At 44.7% G+C, this 21,710-nt stretch overlaps 1 protein-coding gene across 1 annotated transcript in view; it reads left to right on the plus strand.

The window, feature by feature from the left end:
* FARP1 (FERM, ARH/RhoGEF and pleckstrin domain protein 1) overlaps positions 1-21,710 on the plus strand; it is a 301,894-nt gene that overhangs the window by 52,198 nt on the left and 227,986 nt on the right. The window contains exon 2 of the mRNA XM_065902356.1: positions 13,997-14,192. Within this exon, the coding sequence (XP_065758428.1) occupies positions 14,022-14,192 (171 nt within the window). The 5' untranslated portion in view covers positions 13,997-14,021. The remainder of the gene's footprint in view (positions 1-13,996; positions 14,193-21,710) is intronic.

Raw genomic sequence — 21,710 nt, forward strand, 5'->3', positions numbered from 1 at the left:
CCATTTGTCAGTATTGGTCCCTCAGTTGTAACAAATGTACCACAGTAATGTGAGATGTTAATAGGAAAACTGTGTGGGGGAAGGGGGTATTTAGGCACTCTCTGGGTTGTTTTTTTGGTTTTATTTTTTTTTAAGATTTTCAGATTTTTTTATCAGCTGTATTTGCAAAGTTTGAATCTGTTAATACACTCAATCCAGCAGCACTGAGTTTTTTCTTTTTTTAAATGACTTTTAAAAATTGAAGTACAGGACTTCCCTGGTGGTCCAGTGGCTAAGACTCTGCATACCCAGTACAGGAGGCCTGGGGTTCGATCCCTGGTCGGGGAACTAGATCCCACATGCCACAAGTGAAGATGCCATGTGCCGCAACTAAGACCTGGTAAAGCCAAATAAATAAATATTAAAAAATTGAAATATAGTTAATTTACAATATTGTATAAAACACTGCAGATGATGACTGCAGCCATGAAATTAAAAGACGGAGGAAAAGCTATGACCAACCTAGACAGCACGTTAAAAAGCAGACACATCACTTTACCAACAAAGGTCCTTCTAGTCAAAGCTGTGGTTTTTCCAGTAGTCATGTATGGATGTGAGAGCTGGGCCATAAAGAATGCTGCGTGCTGAAGAATTGATGCTTTTGAACTGTGGTGTTGGAGAAGACTCTTGAGAGTCTGTGGACAGCAAGGAGACCTAACCAGTCAATCCTAAAGGAAATCAGTCCTGATGCTGAAGCTGAAGCTCCAATACTTTGGCCACCTAATTCGAAGAACTGACTCATTGGAAAAGACCCTGTTGCTGAGAAAGACTGAAGGCCTGAGAAGGGGACAACAGAAGATGAGATGGCTAGATGGCATCACCAACTCGATGGACATGAGTTTGAGCAAGTTCCAAGAGTTGGTGATGGACAGAGAAGCCTGGGGTGCTGCAGTCTATGGGGTCACAAAGAGTTGGATGCAACTGAGCAACTGAACTGAATTAATTTCAAGTGTGCAGCAAAGTGATTCAGGGATTATACATGTACCACATACATAGATATCCTTTTTTAGATTCTTTTCCATTTGAGGTGATGAAAAGATTTTGAGTATACAGTAGATTCTACTGCTCTACAGTAGATTCTTGTTAACCTATTTTATATATAGTGTGAATGTGTTAATCCCAAACTGCTCTTTATTTTCTTAGAAACATAAAACTGCTCTAAAAAATTAAGTCTATTAAAAACAGATTAGTATGGGCTAATATATTTGCTCTCTGCATTATTAGTAATCCCTCTGGCTCTACATTCATTTCTCACCAGATAACTTTTTTCTTCATGCCAGTGAATACCCGGTCATGTCAGATCTAGTGAACGAACTTTAATTCTTAATCCTCATCGGCCTTGTTGCCCCAGGAGCATTCAGCATGTGGTTCCCTCTCTAGTCCGTGATGATGCTCTTGCCTCCTTGACTTCCTGCTGTAATTGTGGAATGGATTTTCAGCCTCAGTCTTTATAAACATGAGGTTTATCCATCAGGGACAAGGTGGTCATACATCCTCTCCAGCATGCCTGCTAAGTTTCCTCAATCTTTGCAACTCTATGGATGGTAGCCCGCCAGGCTCCTCAGTTCATGGGGATTCTCCAGGCAAGAATACTGGAGTGGGTTGCCATGCCTTCCTCCAGGGGATCTTCCCAACCCGGGGATTGAACCCACGTCTCTTATGTCTCCTGCATTAGACAGATGGGTTCTTTACCATTACCGCCACCAGTGAAGCCCCGGTGCTCTCCAGAAATCCTTCCCGTTCTGAGAGCCTTTGAACCCTTCACCAAGTCTACTTACTCCCTCTTTCCGCCCTTGAGTCTTGACATGCACTCCAGGGTACCGTCTTGCTTTTGTCTTTCTGTGCCCTTTCCAGGCTCTCCAGAATGTTACCCACTGGCACAGCATCACCTCTGACTTATGCATGGATGACTTTAAAGTCCCTTTCCTGGACCTCAGGCCCGTCTGCTCAGTTACTTTGAAGAAAGCATTTGGGAGGAGTTAGCCAGGGGGCAAGGAAGGGTGGGCATTGAATAAATGGAGAGAACGACCTTCAGAATATTCTCCGACATTCCACCTTCCCGTCTTGCAGTCATTTCAGTCAGTCACAGCGTGGACCTCCCCACATGTCCTTGAGTTCTGCCTCTCACTAGCATTGAAGTTCCGGATTTGCTCATAATTCCATCTTCTTCTCCCACCTCTAATTTGTCGTCAGTTTGCTAAGATTCTTAATGTCAAAAGATTCCCAGAATATGCCTCCTTTCTCTCTGTTCTCATTGTCGCTACCATCCTTTCTTGCATGCAGTATTACAGAGCTGTTTCCTAAGGGGTGACCCATGTCCTCATCTAACGAATACTTCACTGCCAGATTTTTTCTGTTTTTTCTCTTTAGTAGCTCTGTATGCCTTCTGGGGGGCTTCCCTGGTGGCTCAAATGGCAAAGAATCTGCCTGAAATTTGGGAGACCTGGGTTTGTTCCATGGGTTGGGACGATCCCTTGGAGGGGGATGGCAAACCACTGCAATTTTCTTGCCTAGAGAATCCCCTTGGACAGAGGAGCCTGGTGGCCTACAGTCCATGGGGTCGCAAAGAGTGGACACGACTGAGCGACTTCCACTTCACTTCACTTCAGGTCTTCTGGGATCCTCGTTCCCCAACCAGGGATTGAACCCAGGATTGTGGCAGTGAGAGTGCTGAGTCCTCACCACTAGATCACCAGGGAATTCCCTGCCAATTTTTTTTTTTTTTCTTAAAGTTGCATGGGTTTACGTTGTCTTAAAAACCACAGTGGCTCGTTCTGATCCATCAGATGCGCCTCCTATACCTTGGCCCCTGTTATTTCAGACAGAGTGAAACCTGCATCCCACCTACTCTCTCCTTTTCACTCTTTTCTTGCCTCTCTCCGTCTACATCCACCTTGGGCACAGCTCCTGGCATTGGGGGGACACTTTCTTACTGAATGCAGGTGTGAACTCCGGCAAGACCGTGTGTGTTCTCCATACATTTCCATCTGCCCTCAGGGCTACTCAAAAACTTAGTTTTTTCCCAAGAACAGGTGACTTCCTTGACGTTCTCTGTAGCTTTTACAGTTCACATAATACTGTACTTATTGTCAGAATAAAAACATTGCCTTCAACAGTTATCACTGAGTGCTTTCTCTCTTCTGCTTGAGAGATGAACTGTATGGTTCATTGTTCCTGTTTGGTGTCCCAAGTGTAGCCCCTGGGTTATAATAGGTCCTTCAGAATGCTTGTGAATGGCAATGATACCGGTTATTGTGATATTTCAATGATAGTATTCTTTAAACAGTCTGTCATTTTCAAGGATGTGGAGTAAGCAGATCTAATAATATATGCTGCACCCTCCTTATGGTCGGAGGAGATGAGGGTTTTGGAGAGCTGACCAGTGTCAATTGGCGAACAAAGAGAGGATTTTTCTTAGTGAATGAATAAGAATGATGTGTGTTAAGCAGAGTGAGCTTGACTACAGCCTCAGAAATACAGCCTCTGGGTACACTCCAGTGCCATTGTTATGTGGGAACTGGAAGAAGCTGCCCCCTGGTTTCTTATCTTACTGAAGACTGCCTTTCTCCTTCCATTTTATTTACCCAGGGCTTTTATTTAGAAAAATGGAGGGGAAGCTAAAATTTAATTTCGTACTCTCAGAATCACCAAGAAATGGACATCATGAAAATGTGAATCATTGCAGATTTTTTTTCTGGTTTCCTGATTTTTTTTTTTTTTCCTCCTGGAGTACGAGCCTTCTCTTCCCCACGCCTTTTATTTACTTCCACCCCCATCCTACATTTTTGTCTTTGCCTGTTTATTTCATTGGAGGAAATAGGTGCTACCAGATCGGTGAAAATGCAAACAAAAGCGTTGTCTTAAACTGTTTTCAGGACAAGGTTGGAATACAAATGGAAATCGGATGGGAAAAGGAATGCCACTTTTTCTTGCCAAGAGCTATTGAGAGAATCTTTCTAGTTTTTTCTTGGTGAAGTTAACAGGTAAGTGCTTGATTGGTGTCAGGTGGGTTTGCTGACCTCAGCTGATCCTCACCGGGGACTCCAGGAAGAGTCAGTGGTCCTGGGATGGAGCCTCCGCCAGGAACTCCTGGGAAGCTCGTTAACCCCACCCCACCTCTCTTTCTGATTCAGGGGGCCTGTGCTGAGGCCGATAATTTACATTTCTAATGAGCTCCCAGGTGGTATTGATGCTGGCAGTTTGCAGCCACTTTTTAAGAAGCCCTGCAGGCAGAGGTGGGCTTTTTCGCCATCTTTTAGGAAAGTGATGTCTGCGGTGGAGACGCGACTCCTGAAGTTTTTGCAGCCCCCAAGTCGGGCGGGTTCTCTCCCTGAGACAGGAGAGGAATGTCACATTCCCAGATAACTGCAGCCAGGCTCATCCTGCCCCTCTGGACTTGTAATTGAGTTCGCAGTGCAGGAAAAGAGGAGAGGGGCCTGGAGATCTAGTGAAATGTAAGCCACAGACAAAATGCCAGGGAGACTGACGCAGGGTGGGTTTTCTCCCCTCTGAAAGTAGACCAAGGAAGACTTATGGAGGAGCTAACATCAGAACTGTCTATAAAGTAGAATATTTTACAGAAGGAAGCAACTGCACAGCAGTAGGAAAATGCAGGTGTGTGGAACAGAATCCAGTTGGATTAGAAAGCAGTTTATTATTTACAAGGAGAGAGATGGGGGCAGGTCATTGAAATGCCCGGCTGGGAATTTTCTCATTTATCTTGGTGTGGGTAAGACTTGGGCTTTTTAGTAGAAAAGCGATGTGGTTAAAACTAGATGTTGGAAACAACCTCTACAATGTGAGAAGCTTTCTCCTTTGCTCTGAGTGTTCCTTGAAGTACTTTGCAGAGGTTTGTTAGCGGTATTTAAGGGAGCCTGTTTAATTTTTTCCCACTGGGATTGGAGAGGCAAGACAGTGAAGAAATTCTCTTTTATCAGGTTTCCACAGTTGAGTTTTTCCCTACTTTGCAGGTGAAATTTGGCCCATGCCTTTGTGGCTCAGCTGGTAAAGAATCCGCCTGCAATGCAGGAGACCCTCGTTCGATCCCTGGGTTGGGAAGATCCCCTGGAGAAGGGAAAGGCTACCCACTGCAGTACTCTGACCTGGAGAATTCCATGGACTGTATAGTCCATGGAGTCATGCGACTCCACGGTCGCGAAGAGTCAGACACGACTGAGCGACTTTGACTTCACTTGCCAAGAGTTGATACCCTGGTCCCTCTTCTCCCAAATGATCCAGCAGGCTTGTCAACCCCTTGCCTGTTTGAAGTGTCTGGTTGGTGTAAAACAGTTGGTGTAAAACAGATGTAAAACATCTGCAGTTGCTACTTCTGTTCAGACTTTTTTTGAAATAAGCAAATCTATCCGTCCAGATAGCTGTGTTTTGAACTTTCTTAAAACCCCATATCTAAGTTTTGTGAAGCTTTCCTGATAGCCCAGTTGGTAAAGAATTCGCCTGCAATGCAGGAGACCCCCTTTTGATCTCTGTGTTGGGAAGATCCCCTGGAGAAGGGAAAGGCTACCCACTCTAGTACTCTGGCCTGGAGAATCTCGTGAAAGGCCAGCCGTGGCCATCTGTGCTCCAGAGTTGCTGGGCCGCCTGCCTTTCTGGGGCGTGTCTCCTGGTCCATAGCCTGTGACTCTCTGGGGACAGGAACCCAATGTGGCTTTATCTCCCACTGCTAAGCTGGCGTGAACAGCCTTTGCCTTCCTGGGAGTCTTATATGGTCGGTCTTTGCCTCCCCAGCCTTCAGCCCTTGACTCTCCAGAGGCTCTGGGACCCAAGTCTGTAGCTTCTCTCTCATCTAACTTGGGCTCCTGCTTCTGTGAATTAGTCACTTTCTGTGAGTCTGTCTTTGTCTGGAATTTTCCAGTGACTTACATTTAAAACTGGAAGGAAGACCTCTTGCCAAAATTCCTCTTGATCAGCTTGTTTTGATTGATGATTGGTACCTTGTTCACTCTGATTTTATCTTAGTCAATTTCATATTCTCACGGGGACCCGGCTGGACTGCAGGAATGTGTCCGCTTAGAAAGTGAAATTTTAAAAGTTGTCTTAATTTTGTTCTGAATGGTATAAAACGTTAAGTTTCCCAAAGTATACAGCAAAAAGCATATCTCAAAGCTTCCTCACTCTTGTTCATAACTAGGATGGTTGTCTCCATGGACCCAGCTCTCCTGCCTCTGCCCTTCCAAGAATATTCATGCGTGTACATGTTCTACCTTTGACCTGTCTTCAATGTACAATTCAAAGGATTTTAGTAAATCTACAGATTTACGTGGCCATCACCACAGTCTAGTTTCAGAACGTTTACATCGCCTCCCAAAAGATCTCCATCCCCCAGGCCCTTTGGTGTCAGTTCAAGCAACAACTTTGTTTCACTAAATCTGTCTTATCTGGATATTTTCTTGTAAGTAGGGTCATATGCTATGGAGTCCTTTGCGTCTGGCTTCTTTCACTTAACAGATGTTTTGGGGGTTCATCTGTGTTGTAGTGTTTATTTGCATTTCATTTTCTGTCATTAAATAATAGTCCCTTGTATGGATATACCATGTTCTCCTTATCCATTCACTGGGTGGTGATCATTTGGATTATTTCCATGTGCTGTTTATTTTTTTAAGCTCTGAATATCCTTATACACACAAGTCTTTGTGAAGACATACATTTTCATCTGTCTTGGGATAATGTCTAGTAGTATGATACCTGAGTCACTAGGGGAACCCAATGACTGGGTTGTGTGTGAAATTTATGATTAAATTTTAAGAAGCGTCCCAAATATTCTCCAAACTCTGCCCCTTTTAGTATTCCCACCAGCCATCAGCAGTGTATGAAGAATTCCAGTTTTTTTCCCCACTGTCAATAACACATGTTACTGTCCGTTATAGTGGGTGCAAAATATCATTGTGGATGCAATTTGCATTTCTTAGTGGGGAACAGTGCTGAACATATTTTTGCATGCTTATTAGCCACTAGTATATTTTGGGGGGATTTAAATTCCCTTTTTATTATCTGTCTAATGGTAACATATGGTAACAATTAACCTACAGGCCTCTCGCTATCTCAACTCCTTTTGCCAATTTTTAAATTATTTCTGTGCTGTCAGGAATTATAATATTCTGCATATATTAGTGATTTTAGCCTTCCTCTTGCTGTACACACAGATTTAAAGTTTACCAATAATTGCTTTCCTTGTCTCACCACTTTGCCTCTTGGTTTGCAGTTTATCCTTTAATAACTTACCCCAAAAGGGCCTGAGTTCTTGATTCATTTATGTGTTTGAACGAAAATTCAGCTGGTTTTCATGTTTGGATTCATCTTTTATTTCTTGGAACAGTTTGGTCATTTAAACATTGAACATGTTATTGAGTGCAAGTTTGTGTACTCAACACACAGTGAGGCCCAAAAAACTGAAACATGAGTTTGGAGCAGAGAAAGTTTTGTTGCAGGCCCAAACAACAAAGAAAACAGGTGGCTCATGCTCAAAAAACTCCCAGACTTCCCAAAGGGTTTCAGCAAAGCGTTAAAAAAAAAAAATTTTTTTTGTGTTGGAGTATAGCCAGTTAACAATGTTGTGATAGTTTCAGGTGAACAATGAAGAGACTCAGCCATACATATATACATGTTTCTGTTCTCCTCCAAACTCGCCTCCCATCCAGGCTGCCACATAACATTGAGCAGAATTCCCTGTGCCAGACAGTAGGTCCTTGTTGGTGATCCACTTTAAATACAGCAGTGTGCAGATGTCCATCCCAAACTCCCTAACTATCCCTTTCTCCCATTCTTCACTCCCTCTCCCTCCCTGGCAGCAAGCAACCATGAATTCATTCTCTGAGTCTTTGAGTCTGTTTCTGTTTTGTAGGTAAGTTCATTTGTATCGTTTCTCTTCAGATTCCACATGTCTTGGATGTCATAGCCTATTTCTCCTCCTTTGTCTGAGTTCACTCAATATGGCACTCTCTGGGTCCATCCGTGTTTTAGTAAAGCATTTCTAAAGGCCGGGTGAAGCAGGGTTATGTGAGTGTCTCGTGCACAATTTTCTGATTGGTTCATGGCGAGGTAACAGGGCGGGCTAGCTTTATCAATCCTTAGGCATCAGGAGATCTGAGGTCCACATGCTCATGATCATCAAGTAGTTAATTCCTTCCATTTGGTGGTGGTTTCTAGCATCTGAAAAACTCAGGAAAGATGCCTGAGATAGGGAGGAGCTACAGCAGAGGATGTGGAACTGACTCATGAGTCTTGCTTGGTTACAGCTGTTGCTGTGGATGGGTCTGAACTTTTGTCCCCTCATATATTTTGTGTTTTTCTAGACTTATTTAGATGCCCAAATGATTCCTTCTTAATGTTTGAATTTCTGTGATGAAACAGGGAACTTCCACGTGTTCCTCATTTTAGTTGTTCTGGGACGTGATGTGTTTATTTATTATGGAGACTTATTTCTGAAATGTTTTCTTGAATTATACCTTTAAAGTATTTCCTTGTTCCATTATTTAGTTCTTTTTTCTTTTGAGACACCGGTTAAGGGTGTGTTGGGTCTCCTCTGTTTGTCTTCCATACTTATGATTTTCCTGTTTTAAATCTTGTGCTTGCTTTTTTTTTTTCCTTCCATTTTCCCCCTCAAGACTCTCATTTTTTCACCAGTGTGTATTTCCTTTTAGCTACTTCCATTTTGGTGTCTGTTAAAGCAACCCAGATGGACTCAGATAGAGTAGCATAGACAGGAAGACAACAGAAATTTAAATTTCTCACAGTCCTGGAGGCTGGAAAATCCAAGGTCAATGGTCAGTGGGTTCAGTGTCTAGACCTACTTCCTGATTCATAGATTACTGTCCTGGGTGGTATGTTTTCCTCACATAGTGGAAGAGATGAGAGTTCTCTAAATGTTTTTCATAAGGACACTAACCCCATTCACGAGGGCTCCACCCTTACAATCTTTAATCACCTCTTGAAGACCCTGACTCCAAATATCATCACGCCGGGCATTAAGTTTCAGTGTGTGAATTTGAGAGTGACACAAACATTCATTATATAGCAGTGCCATTTTTAACCATTCTTCTGTTTTTTCATCTTGAGGTCTCTCTTCCTCTTTTATTTCCTTCTCTTGCTTCTCTGAACTCTTGTAAATCTTACTCTGTTTTTGTAGACAGAATCAGTTACTTCATTGTTTTGTTAATTTATGAAAATACATTTGGGTAAAGTTTTCGTCTGTTGCATGTAACATTGCTTTGGTGGGTGTTGTTCATCTGTCATTCATTTTCATATTTCTCTTCTTGTGGCATCTCTGTAAAGGTTTCTTTTTTTGTGATTAGGTGAGTTCTTTATGAAGTAGCTATTTATAGGAACTTCCCCTGGGCAGGAGACAGGGCCATATCCCATTCCAATGGGAATTCTTGTGACTTGGTTGGGGGGGGGGGGAGAGAGTGTGTGTGTAATCCTTTCAACTCTTGTTTTTCCTCAAGGTTGCAGAGACTGGTTGTGCTCCTAGCGGGGTCTCTCTTTTTCACTTTGCCTTGGCAACAGACTGCTTCCTGCTAATATGTCTTACCTGTATAGTATCTCATTTAATTTGATCTTTCCTGCTTCTGGAAATCTCTCACCATACCATGCCCAGGAAAGCTTTTAGTGCTACCGGCACATCTGTTACCCTCTTCAGAAAGTTTCTGCTGGGCGTGTTGCTGGATACCCTCATTATTTGGGCAGCATGGTTCTGCAGGCATGAGCCGCCTCTCCAGGCATTTTTCTTCTCCTCTGTCTGACCTTCCCTGCAGTTTGGCAACTCCACCTCCTGTTGTGCTACAGATGTCTTCCAGTTTCCTCTGGGATGCAGTTTGCATTTTCATGTTCCTTGTTGCTTTTGGGTGAATTCCAAGAGGAAGTCTTTAAGCCAAGAGACTGTAACAAGACAATTCAAGTTTTTTACCTTTTCTTTGCCAACTAAAATCTTCACTACTTTCTTTGTTGTAGTCGTTATTGCCTTTAACTTTTCAAAAAGACCTAGAGAAGAAAGTAGTTTCACAAACAGCTCTGTACTTTTAGGTCTGGAATGATCACATTAGTCATAACATGCCACAAGGAAAGAAATATTAATCTTTTTTTTTTTTTTTTTACCTTGACTTTATCTTTAGGAATTCAGAAGTTGGAGTAAGTTAAGAAGGTGAAGTCAAAATCAAGCAGGGGTTGATGCTTACAAACAGGAGGCCTTTAGGCTTGGTAGATGTGTATGTAGAAGGATGTTTTATTACTGGACTTACCAGTTTTGCTATCCTGCCTCAGTTATTGTTACCCATTCATGCCTTGCCAGCGTTGCTCAGATATTCCCTTGACATTCTTAGCCGGCTCAGCTCAAAACTCTTGGCTGGATTTATGTTTGAGTTAAACAACACTTTCCATGTAGAGCAACAATCTGCCTGCAAGTATCACAACAAAAAGAAAGTGTGACAGGCTTTGTTGAAACGTTAATATCCAGAAGTAGAAATAATCCAGGCATGAGGTCATTCAAAGACTAAAGATAAAGGAAGTTAAGGTACTGTCTATTAAGTCAGTAGCTCAGTTTAATTTTTAAATGCCAAGTTGTTAAAAATTACAGTGTTTTCCTGGGGATCTTGGGCCAGCGTGGAGAGAAAGGGTCCCATTTAGAGGATGGGAGCCTTGCTCTTTGCTCCGGTCAGACACAGAGCAGATGTGTCTGGAACACCTTTGCGGTTGGGTGACATGAGGGGACAAACCCTTTCCTCCCTCTCTGGATGCACATTATAGCCACAGCCAGACCTATCCTGCTCTGCCTCAGCAGTAGGAAGCCGTGTGCTCAGGGCCAGTACCAGTGATGGAGGGCAGGGAACACAAGGTGAGGTTGGAGATGGGCAACGGAGGTTGCTCCCAGAGGTATGGAGGGATCAACACCAGAGTAGGCAAGAGTGCAAGAAGGAGGCTGGCGATGGAGCAGGCGAGCTGGACTGATGTCAGTTTTTTCTGGCAGTTGTGTTTATTTTTAACCATGAGACAAAATTTAGAAAACATGTAAGGGAGTAATTTTGCCTGCTCTGTGAAGATTATTTTAAACACAGTGATGTCATAATTAATTAGATCTATGCCACCCACATGTGATTGATTGAACCAATGTAGGTGATCTGTTTCACTTCGGTATAAAGTCCATGAGCAAAGTCTAGTTGTCTTTCTTAAGACTAGGAGATGATTAAGCAAAGGATAATCACATAACTAAAAACAGTTTGGGTTTATGTTCTTTAAAAAAAAAAACCTTGGGACAGAAATTAGACCTGTGGCAGACCTGTGGAATCAGACCTGGCCATTCGAAAAAGAAGCAGGACTCAAAAGGCTGGTCCTTAAATAGTGTGGCCTTGACGCTGAAGTCCAGCCTCAAAGGATTCTAGAGGAATGAATAATCAGGTCTAACAGGCTTTGGTGGAAAGTTGGTGGGGAAAGGGAGCATGGGAGAAACATTACTAAGTAGTAAATGATGTGTCCTGGGTGGTGGTCAGACTCACTCCCTGTCCAGTTAAACGGTATGTCTTTTTAGGCCAGAGTTCTTTGAGTCAATGACCCAGCTTATTGAGTGACTCCAGAGTTTCTAATCTGTTGGCCTCTAGGCCAGTCCTCTGTGTCACAGTGAGAAAGTTCAAGGTTCACGGAGAGAAAAGGTTTCCATAAGAAGTTTAGTGGGAAGCTCCTGGGAAACCTGGCTTACCTTTCAGGAGAAGGAAGACCGTTGGGCAAGAAGAACCTGCAAAATAAGCACAGTTTATCCTGGGGCAAAGAGCTGGAGGGTGGCTTGTTTACAAATGTGTGAAACACAGCCCTGAGATCCACACCTCTCGCCACAGGTGACCAGGAGTGTCCCTTCTGTGACTTTGTGTCAGTAAGACCGGTCACTCTTTCTCTGCCTCTCCTCCATCGACCCTGGTGTGAATTTACTGCCACACCAAAGTCCCGCCAGCCAGCTGTCTTATCAGAGATGCATTTTCTCTCAGTCCTGGAGGCTGGAAGCCTAGATCAAGGTGTTGGCAGGATTGGTTCTCCTGAGGCCACCTTCTCCCTGTGTCCTCACGTGGCCTTTCTTCTGTGCATTCCTGGTGTCTCTTTGTCCAGATTTTCTCCTCTTATGAGGACGCCAGTTGGATTGGGTGATGTTGTTCTTCAGTTGCTGAATCAGTCTGACTTTTTGCAACCCCGAGTTCTGCAGCACCCCAGGCTTCCCTGTCCTTCACTATCTTCCAGAGTTTGCTCAGATTCATATCCACTGAGTTGGTGATGCGCTCTAACCATCTCATCCTCTGCCTCCCTCTTCCTTAATGACTTTTTTAACTTAGTCACCTCTTCTATGTCTCCTTCCTCCAAATACACATTCTGGGTTTCCCGGGGTTAGTGCTTCAACATAAGCATTTGGGGTGTGGGGAGGGGCACAGTTCAGTCCATAATAACCCCCATGGTTGGGTATGTTTGTTCTTTCTGCTTTTTCATTGCCATGTTCCACCCACCCCTCTCCCACCCCACCCCTTCACATTCTCTCTCACCCTGACTTACACTTCCACAGCGACATGGACTCTGAACCCACAGCCCAAATTCAGCTCCACCTCCCCTGCAGCTTACTGGATAGCCATCCTTTCATAACCCTCAACGGTGCCCCCAATTGCACACACACCTTCCCCTCCCACATCTTCCCTTCTGCCCTGACTTAAAACTTGCTCTTCATTGTTAAACTTTAATCTCCTCCTTCCCAGGAGCTCACTGTTTACAACATCAGGTTAATCTTTCCATGAACATGCGTTTTATAGCATCATCTTTTTATTTCCATCACCACTGTTCAAGTTATCCCCTCAAGCTCAAATTGTTGCAGTAGTTCTGTAACTGGTCTACCCCAGTCCCCCCCAGCTCATCTCTTTTTCCAACCCATTAGTATGTATCATCTTCAGATTCATTTTTCTCAAGTTCTACTTTTGTTGTGTCATTATTCACCGACTCCCTGCAGGGTGAAGACCATATTTCTCAGCTAGGCTTTTTGATGACCTTTGTGGTCTGATTCCAACCTAGTTTTCAAATGCATCTTTGACTGCAGCAGTGAGTCTCACTCGTCTTCCTGAATGCCTCCTGATTTCTGTCCCAGGGCTTTCTTTGTGCTGTTCTGCTTCCCTGGAATTCCTTCTCCTTGTGTCTCTTTCCAAGTATTACCCAACATTGGAGACTCAATTGAATTTAGCTCTTAACTTCTGAATGGTGGAGAAGAGAGCTTTGTCAATACCGTAATATGTAGGATCGTTTCCTGGGAAAGGGGGAACAATTGAGGGAGGGGTGTGGCAGGAAAGAAATTATTTAGGAGGTAATTGTCATAGAAACCAATAAGAAATTGAGAGGAAAGACCCTACCTAATGTCCTCTGTGTTTGTGCAAGTGCATGTTTAGTTTCTTCAACCAGATTATAAGCTTGGGAGCCACAAGATAGGTTTTATCTGTTTATCTTACTAATGTCTGCATTGCTTGGTCTGTTCCTGGATCCATAAAAGGTAACTAATGGATACTAATCATAAGGATTAGGTACTGCTCATTATCTTCCCAGCAGACTGGAAATGTGTGTTGAGTGGTACCTGATTCCTCGTAGAGCCTGAATAATAATAATAATGTAAAACACAATCTATCATGTGAACAGTTGAGAGCTGAATGTAAAACTAGAAAAGGATAAGCTATGTAAAAATATGCAGAAGAATAAAATATGCTCAAATATTAGCATGCCTTTCGTGGCTAAAGGTGACATTGTTCTTGAATGAACTGAAGCCTCAGCAGGTGATTGCTGCCCCGGGGTGGGGAGAGGCGCTGACCGGCCCTCCTGTGTTTTCGGGGGGCAAGGGGGGAATTCCTACAATGAAGAGCAGAGAGGACAAATGTTACTGAAGTGGTCTTGGTGCATCTTCTCTTCTGATGTATCTTTCTTCTCTCTCTGCTTCCGGTAGATACTGTATATAATCTGCTTTCATCATGGGAGAGATAGAGCAGAGGCCAACTCCAGGATCGAGACTGGGGGCCCCGGAGAATTCGGGGATCAGTACGTTGGAACATGGACAGAAGCTGCCCCCCACGCCTTCAGGAAAACTCATGTCCATCAAGATCCAGATGCTGGATGATACCCAGGAGGCCTTTGAAGTTCCAGTAAGTTGGGGGCAGCCTTTGGCGTGGGGGCGCTCGTCTCAGCCCTGGGTTTCGGTGCTGCTGGGTGGCGGGAAGATGGTCTGTGTATTCAGCAGCCCTCTTCCCACCTCACCTTGCTCCTCTGGTTCCGTCCGACCTGTGATTTTTTGGATTGATGCGTGTTGATTTTTTGATTGCGTGCACGGAGTACGAGTGATACCAGTGGGTGTGTCACTTGAATTCTCCTCTGACTTTCCATGTACTAATAGACACCTGTGTATATGCCTATGTGTGTGTTACTTATGTTTCTGAGTTAGAGGGAATTGTGGTTTCAATCTCAGTTTCATTTCCTTTGTGGTTGTTCAGTCACTCAGTCATGTCCGACTCTTTGTGACCCCGTGGACTGCAGCATGCCAGGCTTTCCTGTTCTTCACCATCTCCTAGAGGTTGCTCAGATTCATGTCCATTGAGTTGGTGATGCCATCCAACCATCTCATCCTCTGCCCCCTTCTCTTCCTGCCCTCAATCTTTCCCAGCATCAGGGTCTTTTCCAATGAGTTGATTCTTCCTATCAAGTGGCCGAAGTATTGGAGCTTTAGCACCAGTCTTTCCAATGAATATTCAGGGTTGATTTCCTTTAGGACTGGCCGGTTTGATCTCCTTGTGAAAGTTGCTCAGTTGTGTCCAACTCTTTGCGACCCCATGGACTATCCAGTCTATGGAATTCTCCAGGCCAGACTATTGGAGTGGGTTAGCCTTTCCCTTCTCCAGGGGATCTTCCCAACCCTGGGATCGAACCTTACTTACAAGCAATTCCTCTAAAGGTCAGTGGATGTGTGTGAGCGCTCCATTTCTCTGCGTGACTGGCAAGAAAAATCAAAGAGCTGAATGGGTGTTCTGACATCAGGAGAGATGTTTATGGGTAGGGAGCGGGGGTAAAGAAAAACCCTGAACCCAGCCTACAGTCCAGCAGTCCTAGAATTGAAGAGACCCCCATCCCAGGGGCTGGGGGTGGACAAAAGAGGTGTCCAGGAGGCAGGCAGAGATGAAGGAACAGCAGCCTTGCCTTGTTCATCAGCTGGAGCTGCACACCCCCATGGTTCTGCTGTTTTCCTCGGAACCTCTGCCCTGTCGCCCCTTCCCCACTTTTCCCATCCTTCTCCTCAATCTCCTCTTGAAACCCCACTCCTGCTCGAGGCTCAGGAACCACCACCAGTTACGTGCAGGTAGACGATCTCTTCAATGGCAGGGAGAGTCCGGACGTGTGTTCACCTCTGTACGGTGCCGATGGCACTTTTCTCAAGAATTAATTAGCATCCGTAGAGTTCACAGCACACTCTTTTTCCCTGTGTTCTCTCTTGGGTACTAAACACTGTATCTCACGCTGCTTGCATGTGGGGGTGAAAAAATAACTCTTGAATTCCAAACAGCTCAATTGTAAACAAACTTTGGGAACCTAACCTGTTTTTAAAGTGGAGACAATCTGTCTATTATTCCTGTTGGCTGGAGCAACTAAAATTTTAACAGTCGGCATTAATGTCTGCAACCCATCATTTAATCGTTTATATGATATGAGTCACTCAGTCGTATTCATTTCCAAGACTATTGTTCCAAAAGTGTGAATTACCATTAAGTGTCTCAGGGAAGACAAACTTCAGAAGACCTATGTTTAAACCTGCCAATTTATCGCACACTGCAAATGACCTTTGTAACTTTCTCATTTTCTCCTTGTGGAATTCCTATCTCTTCAAGGACTTGGGAACTTCATTTTCTGAGGAACAGTCACTGCTTATCTGCTGAAATTGTAAAAAAACAGAGGCGCACACCTGCCATCCTGGTAGACTCAGACCTTCTGGAACACGTCCCACCGCCTTCCACCCCCTCTCCCCCACTTTCTTTTTGTTGTAAGACTGGTTTGGTGAGGTATTTCATTTCAGTGTTTCTCCTTTGGTACTGTTAAGGACTTCTGAGTCCAAATCTCTAGCAATATGTTCTTTTAAATGGTATTCCCATATATGGGTTTGGACCAAAGAGCCATCAAACTCTGCTGTTATGTACACAGGAGCATTATATGTATTCATTTGCAGTTCTTGTTTCCTTGAAGCAAAGACTGTCAAAACTCCATTCCTAGCTACTGTTTAGCTAGGAGCAAGATAGGAACTCTCTGCCTAAGAAAATAGGAATAGAAGTTTGTTTGCATCTTTTAAAATGAATTTACTTGATAATTTCTGATGTCCGTGCTTTACATTTATAACTCCTCTGCCTGGAAGTTTTCTTAGACCACCTTCTTTCCCCGCTCCCCCCTCCTCATAAACTCCTATGCACCCTTAGAGATCCTCTCTGTTTTACCCAGGTGCTAACTTCTTGAGACAGTAGGTGGGACTGTTTCTTCCCTCCTTCACACCTCTTTGCTCATAGGTATGTCAGGGGGGAGTTGGACCACTGAGATTTAAATCGCAGCTTCTCCTACCAACTCACTGATCACCTTGGGCAAGGTACTTAATCTCTCTGTTTTCTCCTCTGTAAAATGAGGCTCATCATAAACCCTACCTCATTTCATGAGAACAAAAGAGTTGATACAAATGAACAACTCTTGGCACATACAAAAAGCTTGGAACATAATATGATTGATGATGATGATGTCATTCAGTCACTCAGTCGTGTCTGACTCGTTGTGATCCCATGGACTGCAGCACACCAGGCTTCCCTGTCCTTCACCATCTCCCGGAATTTGCTCAAACTCGTGTCCATTGAGTTGGTGATGCCATCCAACTATCTCATCCTCTGTTGTCCCCTTCTGCCCTCAATATTTCCCAGCATCAGGGTCTTTTCCAATGAGTCAGCTCTTCACATCAGGTGGCCAAAGTATTGGAGCTTTAGCATCAGTCCTTCCAATGAATATTCATGGTTGATTTCCTTTAGGGTTGACTGGTTTGATCTCCTTGTTGTCTAAGGGACTCTCAAGAGTCTTCTCCAGCACCACAGTTCAAAAGCATCAATTCTTAGGTTCTCGCCTTTCTTTATGGTCCAGCTCTCACATCCATGCATGACTACTGGAAAAACCATAGCTTTGACTGTGGGGACCTTTGTCAGCAGAGTGATGTCTCTGCTTTTAATATGCTGTCTAGGTTGGTCATACCTTTTCTTCCAAGGAGTTGCTGCTGCTAAGTTGCTTCAGTTGTGTCTGACTCTGTGCGACCCCATAGATGGCAGCCCACCAGGCTCCGCCGTCCCTGGGATTCTCCAGGCAAGAATACTGGAGTGGGTTGCCATTTCCTTCTCCAATGCATGAAAGTGAAAAGTGAAAGTCAAGTCGCTCAGTCGTGTCCGACTCTTAGCGACCACATGGACTGCAGCCCGCCAGGCTTCTCCGTCCATGGGAGTTTCCAGGCAAGAATACTGGAGTGGGGTGCCATTGCCTACTCTTCCAAGGAGCAAGCATCTTTTAATTTCATGGCTGCGGTCCCTGTCTGCAGTGACTTTGGAGCCTCGCCCATGTGCATTTTGCATTTCACCGCTGGCTTCTTGGGCCTGGATCCTTGCCTTATTGCCTCGTCTCCAGCACCCAGCACAGTGCCTTGAGTGTAGTTAGGTGCTCATTAAAAGTTTGAATATTAGGGTGAGTTGATCTGACAAGTAGAATTACTGTTATTGTTAGTTTTCCATATGCCTTATCCATTCATGTCTAATTTTTAAAAGTCTTATTCGAGTTGGGTCAGAATGTTCCTTCTCAACCCATAGGCAACAGATGTTTTCCATAACTGCCTGTAGAAAGTCAGCGATCAGCATTTTTATTGACTGTGCTGATTCTAAATTGCTACCTTGTGGTCTTTAAGAAGAGAACGGGCCAGGACTCTCTGCAGCTGGGAGGCAGCAGGCTGGCCTGGTGACTCAACCGCTGTGCTTGTGATTAGAGAGGCGGGACTAGGATTGCAAGAGACGCGGCTTCCCACAACTGCTTTTAAACCTTGCTCTAAAACTTCCTGCTGTGAATTCATGCAGGCCCCGTGTCGCAGCCCCCCTCACCCACCCATGTTCCCTCTTTGGATTGGACGCCCCGTGACGATAAATTCTCGTTGCTAATTCACATTTGTCACACAGATGGGCAGGCAGTTGGCCGGAAGTCATTACCATTCCCTTTGGGAAACATTCCGCTGTGAACCACATCATTCCCTGGGGGACTGAGTTTCCTGGGTCTTTTCCTGATGCTTTCGTTTCAGAGCATGGATGGAGGCAAAGTCATCATTTTAAAATGCATGTTCCCCAAAGGCTTCCTGGCCCAGATAACCACACCAGTCTGCATCATTACTTACGCCTCGAATGAAGTCTTATCAAAGAGTTTAATCCTTTGAGAGGCCTGGTCATGGAGCATCAGACTTTGTTAGGCCGTGGCTCGTTCTCCCGGTCACCCTTGCTCTTAAACTTGGATGGTCTTTTTAGGTATTTTTTTCTACAGAGTTGGAAGTTCAAATGCAATATTTATAGTAAATTCTTCCAAGAGGTTTTATCGTTTTTATGTGGAAAATGCTGTGCAGAGAAGCCTCACCCTGTGGCTTGTGGTATCTGCCGTGTTCCCTTCCAGCCAGAGGTTATCCCTTGAGATGACCTGTGTGGATCTGAAAGGGTTAAATGACTTCCTCCCTCCGCACCCCCCCAGAAGGCTCGTGAGAAGGTTTTATGTGTCCTGTCCTCGTGACCCGGCTGGTAAACAAAACGCTGTTCCTACTGACGTTTGTAGGATGAAGCAGATGGCTTCTTCCCCCAAGTGTTTATTCAGTTTGTGTGTTTTCATTAGCAAGGCTGCTCTAGGAGGAGCAGAGAGAAGAGGACCCGAAACGGAGCCATGTTGTAATGCTTTTTGAGCAGCCCTGGGAAGCCGGTCTGGGAAAGATGCTCACAGGTGACGGGAGGACCCCGGGCCTGTGTTGAGGAGCGAGCTGGAGTCGCCGTGGTGCGGGTGCAGGGCGCTCCGTGTCGGCCACCGCCGTCCCCGGGGGCTGATCCTCCTGCCCTTGGGTTGGTGTTTTGTCGAGGCTTTCCTGAGAAGCCTTTCCACCTCCCAGGTGCCTGAGGGTGAAGTGTGGACTTCTTAGTTTGGGGAGGCTGGGGGAGAGGCAGGCGGCCGAGTGCTTCTCCGCCATCGTCCCGGGTTGCTTCATCCTCTGCCTTAGCATCTCAAGCTGGAGAACTCTCTTGACTTGTTTATCATGCTTAGTTTTGACTTCCTGCAGGCAGAGGGGGGCTCTGGGGGCCCGGCCCCTTCGGTTCTTATTTATCCTTCTGTTCTGTTCCTCCACAGTGCCTCAGGCTGATGCCATAGCCTGTGACCGACTGCCCACACCGCTCTTCGTCCATGTGCTTCTCACAGATGAGGAAAGCTGGGTGGTGCTGTCATCTCTTTAAGATGAGGGGGAAGCCCTGGGGAGCTCTTCGAGTCGCTCCTCACATCTGTATGGTGTTGGGATAGCCCTGGGATGGGAACCCAGCCCTCACGACCCCGACTTTGCCCTCCTTCCCTCGCCCCGAGCTGCTGCCTCGTCGTGTAAGATCTGTGGGCTTCCACTGTCTTGCCTTACTGGATGTTTCCAAACTTGCCTCCAAGGCTCCTTTCAAACTCTCATCTTCCAGCTGCTCTGGTTCCTTTCCTATTTGTAAACACCGCCCAACATCCACCAACAAATTTGTCGAGATCCCCCAACCATCCAAGCCTCTCCCCAGGGCTCCTGGGTGTGGGGGTCATCTCTGTCTTTTTTTTTTTTTTTCCACCTCTGTCTTAAACTACTTGTAGTCCATACCTCTAATTAGACTTGGAATCAGAAGCTCTAATCTTGTTTCTCCCTCTAAGTATAACCCCACTGAGACTCAGTTTCCTTATCTGCAAAATGAAGAGTTTAGTTCAGATGATGATCCACCCTTTTTTCCCCCCTCCTTTCCTTTTTTTTGAAAATTGGAACCTTGCATTGACATCTTCTGTTGATGAATTACCTCTCCATGATTATGTTTGTTAATTCCTCAGGCAAATAGTAAACTCTTTCAGAAAAGGGATTTTAATCTAAGAAATAATACAAAACCATCATCGGAGGTGGTATTAACAGTTCTTGGGTAACTGGTAAGTGCTCAAATCAAATATGGCGAAGGTGAATAAGCATGCATGCGTGTGAGCAGATTCCAGGAGATGGTGAAGGACAGGGAGCCTGTTTGCTGCAGTCCATGGGGTCACAAAGAGTCAGACACGACTTAGTGACAGCCACAAATATGCTTATGGGGCATCAGGAAATGTTAGGATTGAATGTGCGTTGTGTTGTGTGTATGTGTGTTAACTCATGTCCGACTCTTTGTGACCCATGGGCTGTCTCCCACCAGGCTCCCATGTCTGTGGAATCCTCCAGCCAAGAATAATGGAATGGGAGGCTAATCCATTTTCCAGGGGATCTTCCTGACCCAGGGTTTGAACCTGAGTCTCCTGCACTGCAGGCAGATTCTTTACCATCTGAGCCATCAGGGAAGCCCAGGTGGGTGGGGTAACTTAAATAAGTATCACTGAACTAAATTGGGCTAAACTTCATGCCACTTGAGAAGATAGAAATCAGGTATTTGCTAGACAATGCATTATTAGCGGGAACAAACAACTTTGTTGGAAACAGACATCTAAAATTTTTAAGAAAAATAGTTTGCACATCATAATAGAAACTGCAAAGGTTTTTCTTTCTTTTTTTCTTTTTTTTTTTTTACTGAGGGTAAAAGTGCCTGTGTTATCTCAGACCTAATTAGGAGTCTGGCATGGTCAGTCCATAAATGATTAAACCTTTATTTCATTTTCTTAGCTTTTGAAATGAAGCAATCATTTAATTTATTTTTCACTGTAACCTGGCCTTGACATCAGTCGAGGGCTTATTCCTCCAAGTGCTTTGTGTTTCTGCAAAAGGTCTTAAATGGTTGGAGAATTTTTAAACTGTCTTCATAATCTGGTGCTCAGAAAAAGAGGATGTAGCCGAAGTTTGTCTCTTTAAAAAGCCCTGTGTTGTCTTTTTGGGACTCCCTAGTTTACATCGACAACTTTCCTGGTGGCTCAGATGGTAAAGAATCGACCTGCAATGCAGGAGACCCGGGTTCGATCCCCTGGTTGGAAAGATCCCCTGGAGGAGTGCATGGCAACCCATTCCAGTATTTTTGCCTGGAAAATCCCATGGACAGAGGAACCTGGCGGGCTACAATCCATAGGGTCACAAAGAGTCGGACATGACTGAGCGACGAACACTTTCAGTTCACTTCTGTAGTTACATCAGGAAGAAGGGAGGCTGCTGGCTTGGAGCTGGACTTGTGTAGCTCACAGCAACTGTGCCTGTAGAAAAACAAGGTCCTTTTCTCCTTTTCTGTCTTGTTGTGAATGATTTTGTTTCCCTGTTTAATTTCTGTGTTAGCCATCTTAGGGACAGTGCCCTTTTGGATCTAAAGCCACTGAATGTCTTTGTTTTTTCCTCTTCCCAAAGAGGTGGAATGTATATTTAACCTAAGATCTTGGGGGGGGAAGTATTGGTA

Source organism: Muntiacus reevesi, chromosome 11, assembly GCF_963930625.1.
Source record: "Muntiacus reevesi chromosome 11, mMunRee1.1, whole genome shotgun sequence".
In the NCBI taxonomy this organism is placed as follows: domain Eukaryota; kingdom Metazoa; phylum Chordata; class Mammalia; order Artiodactyla; family Cervidae; genus Muntiacus; species Muntiacus reevesi.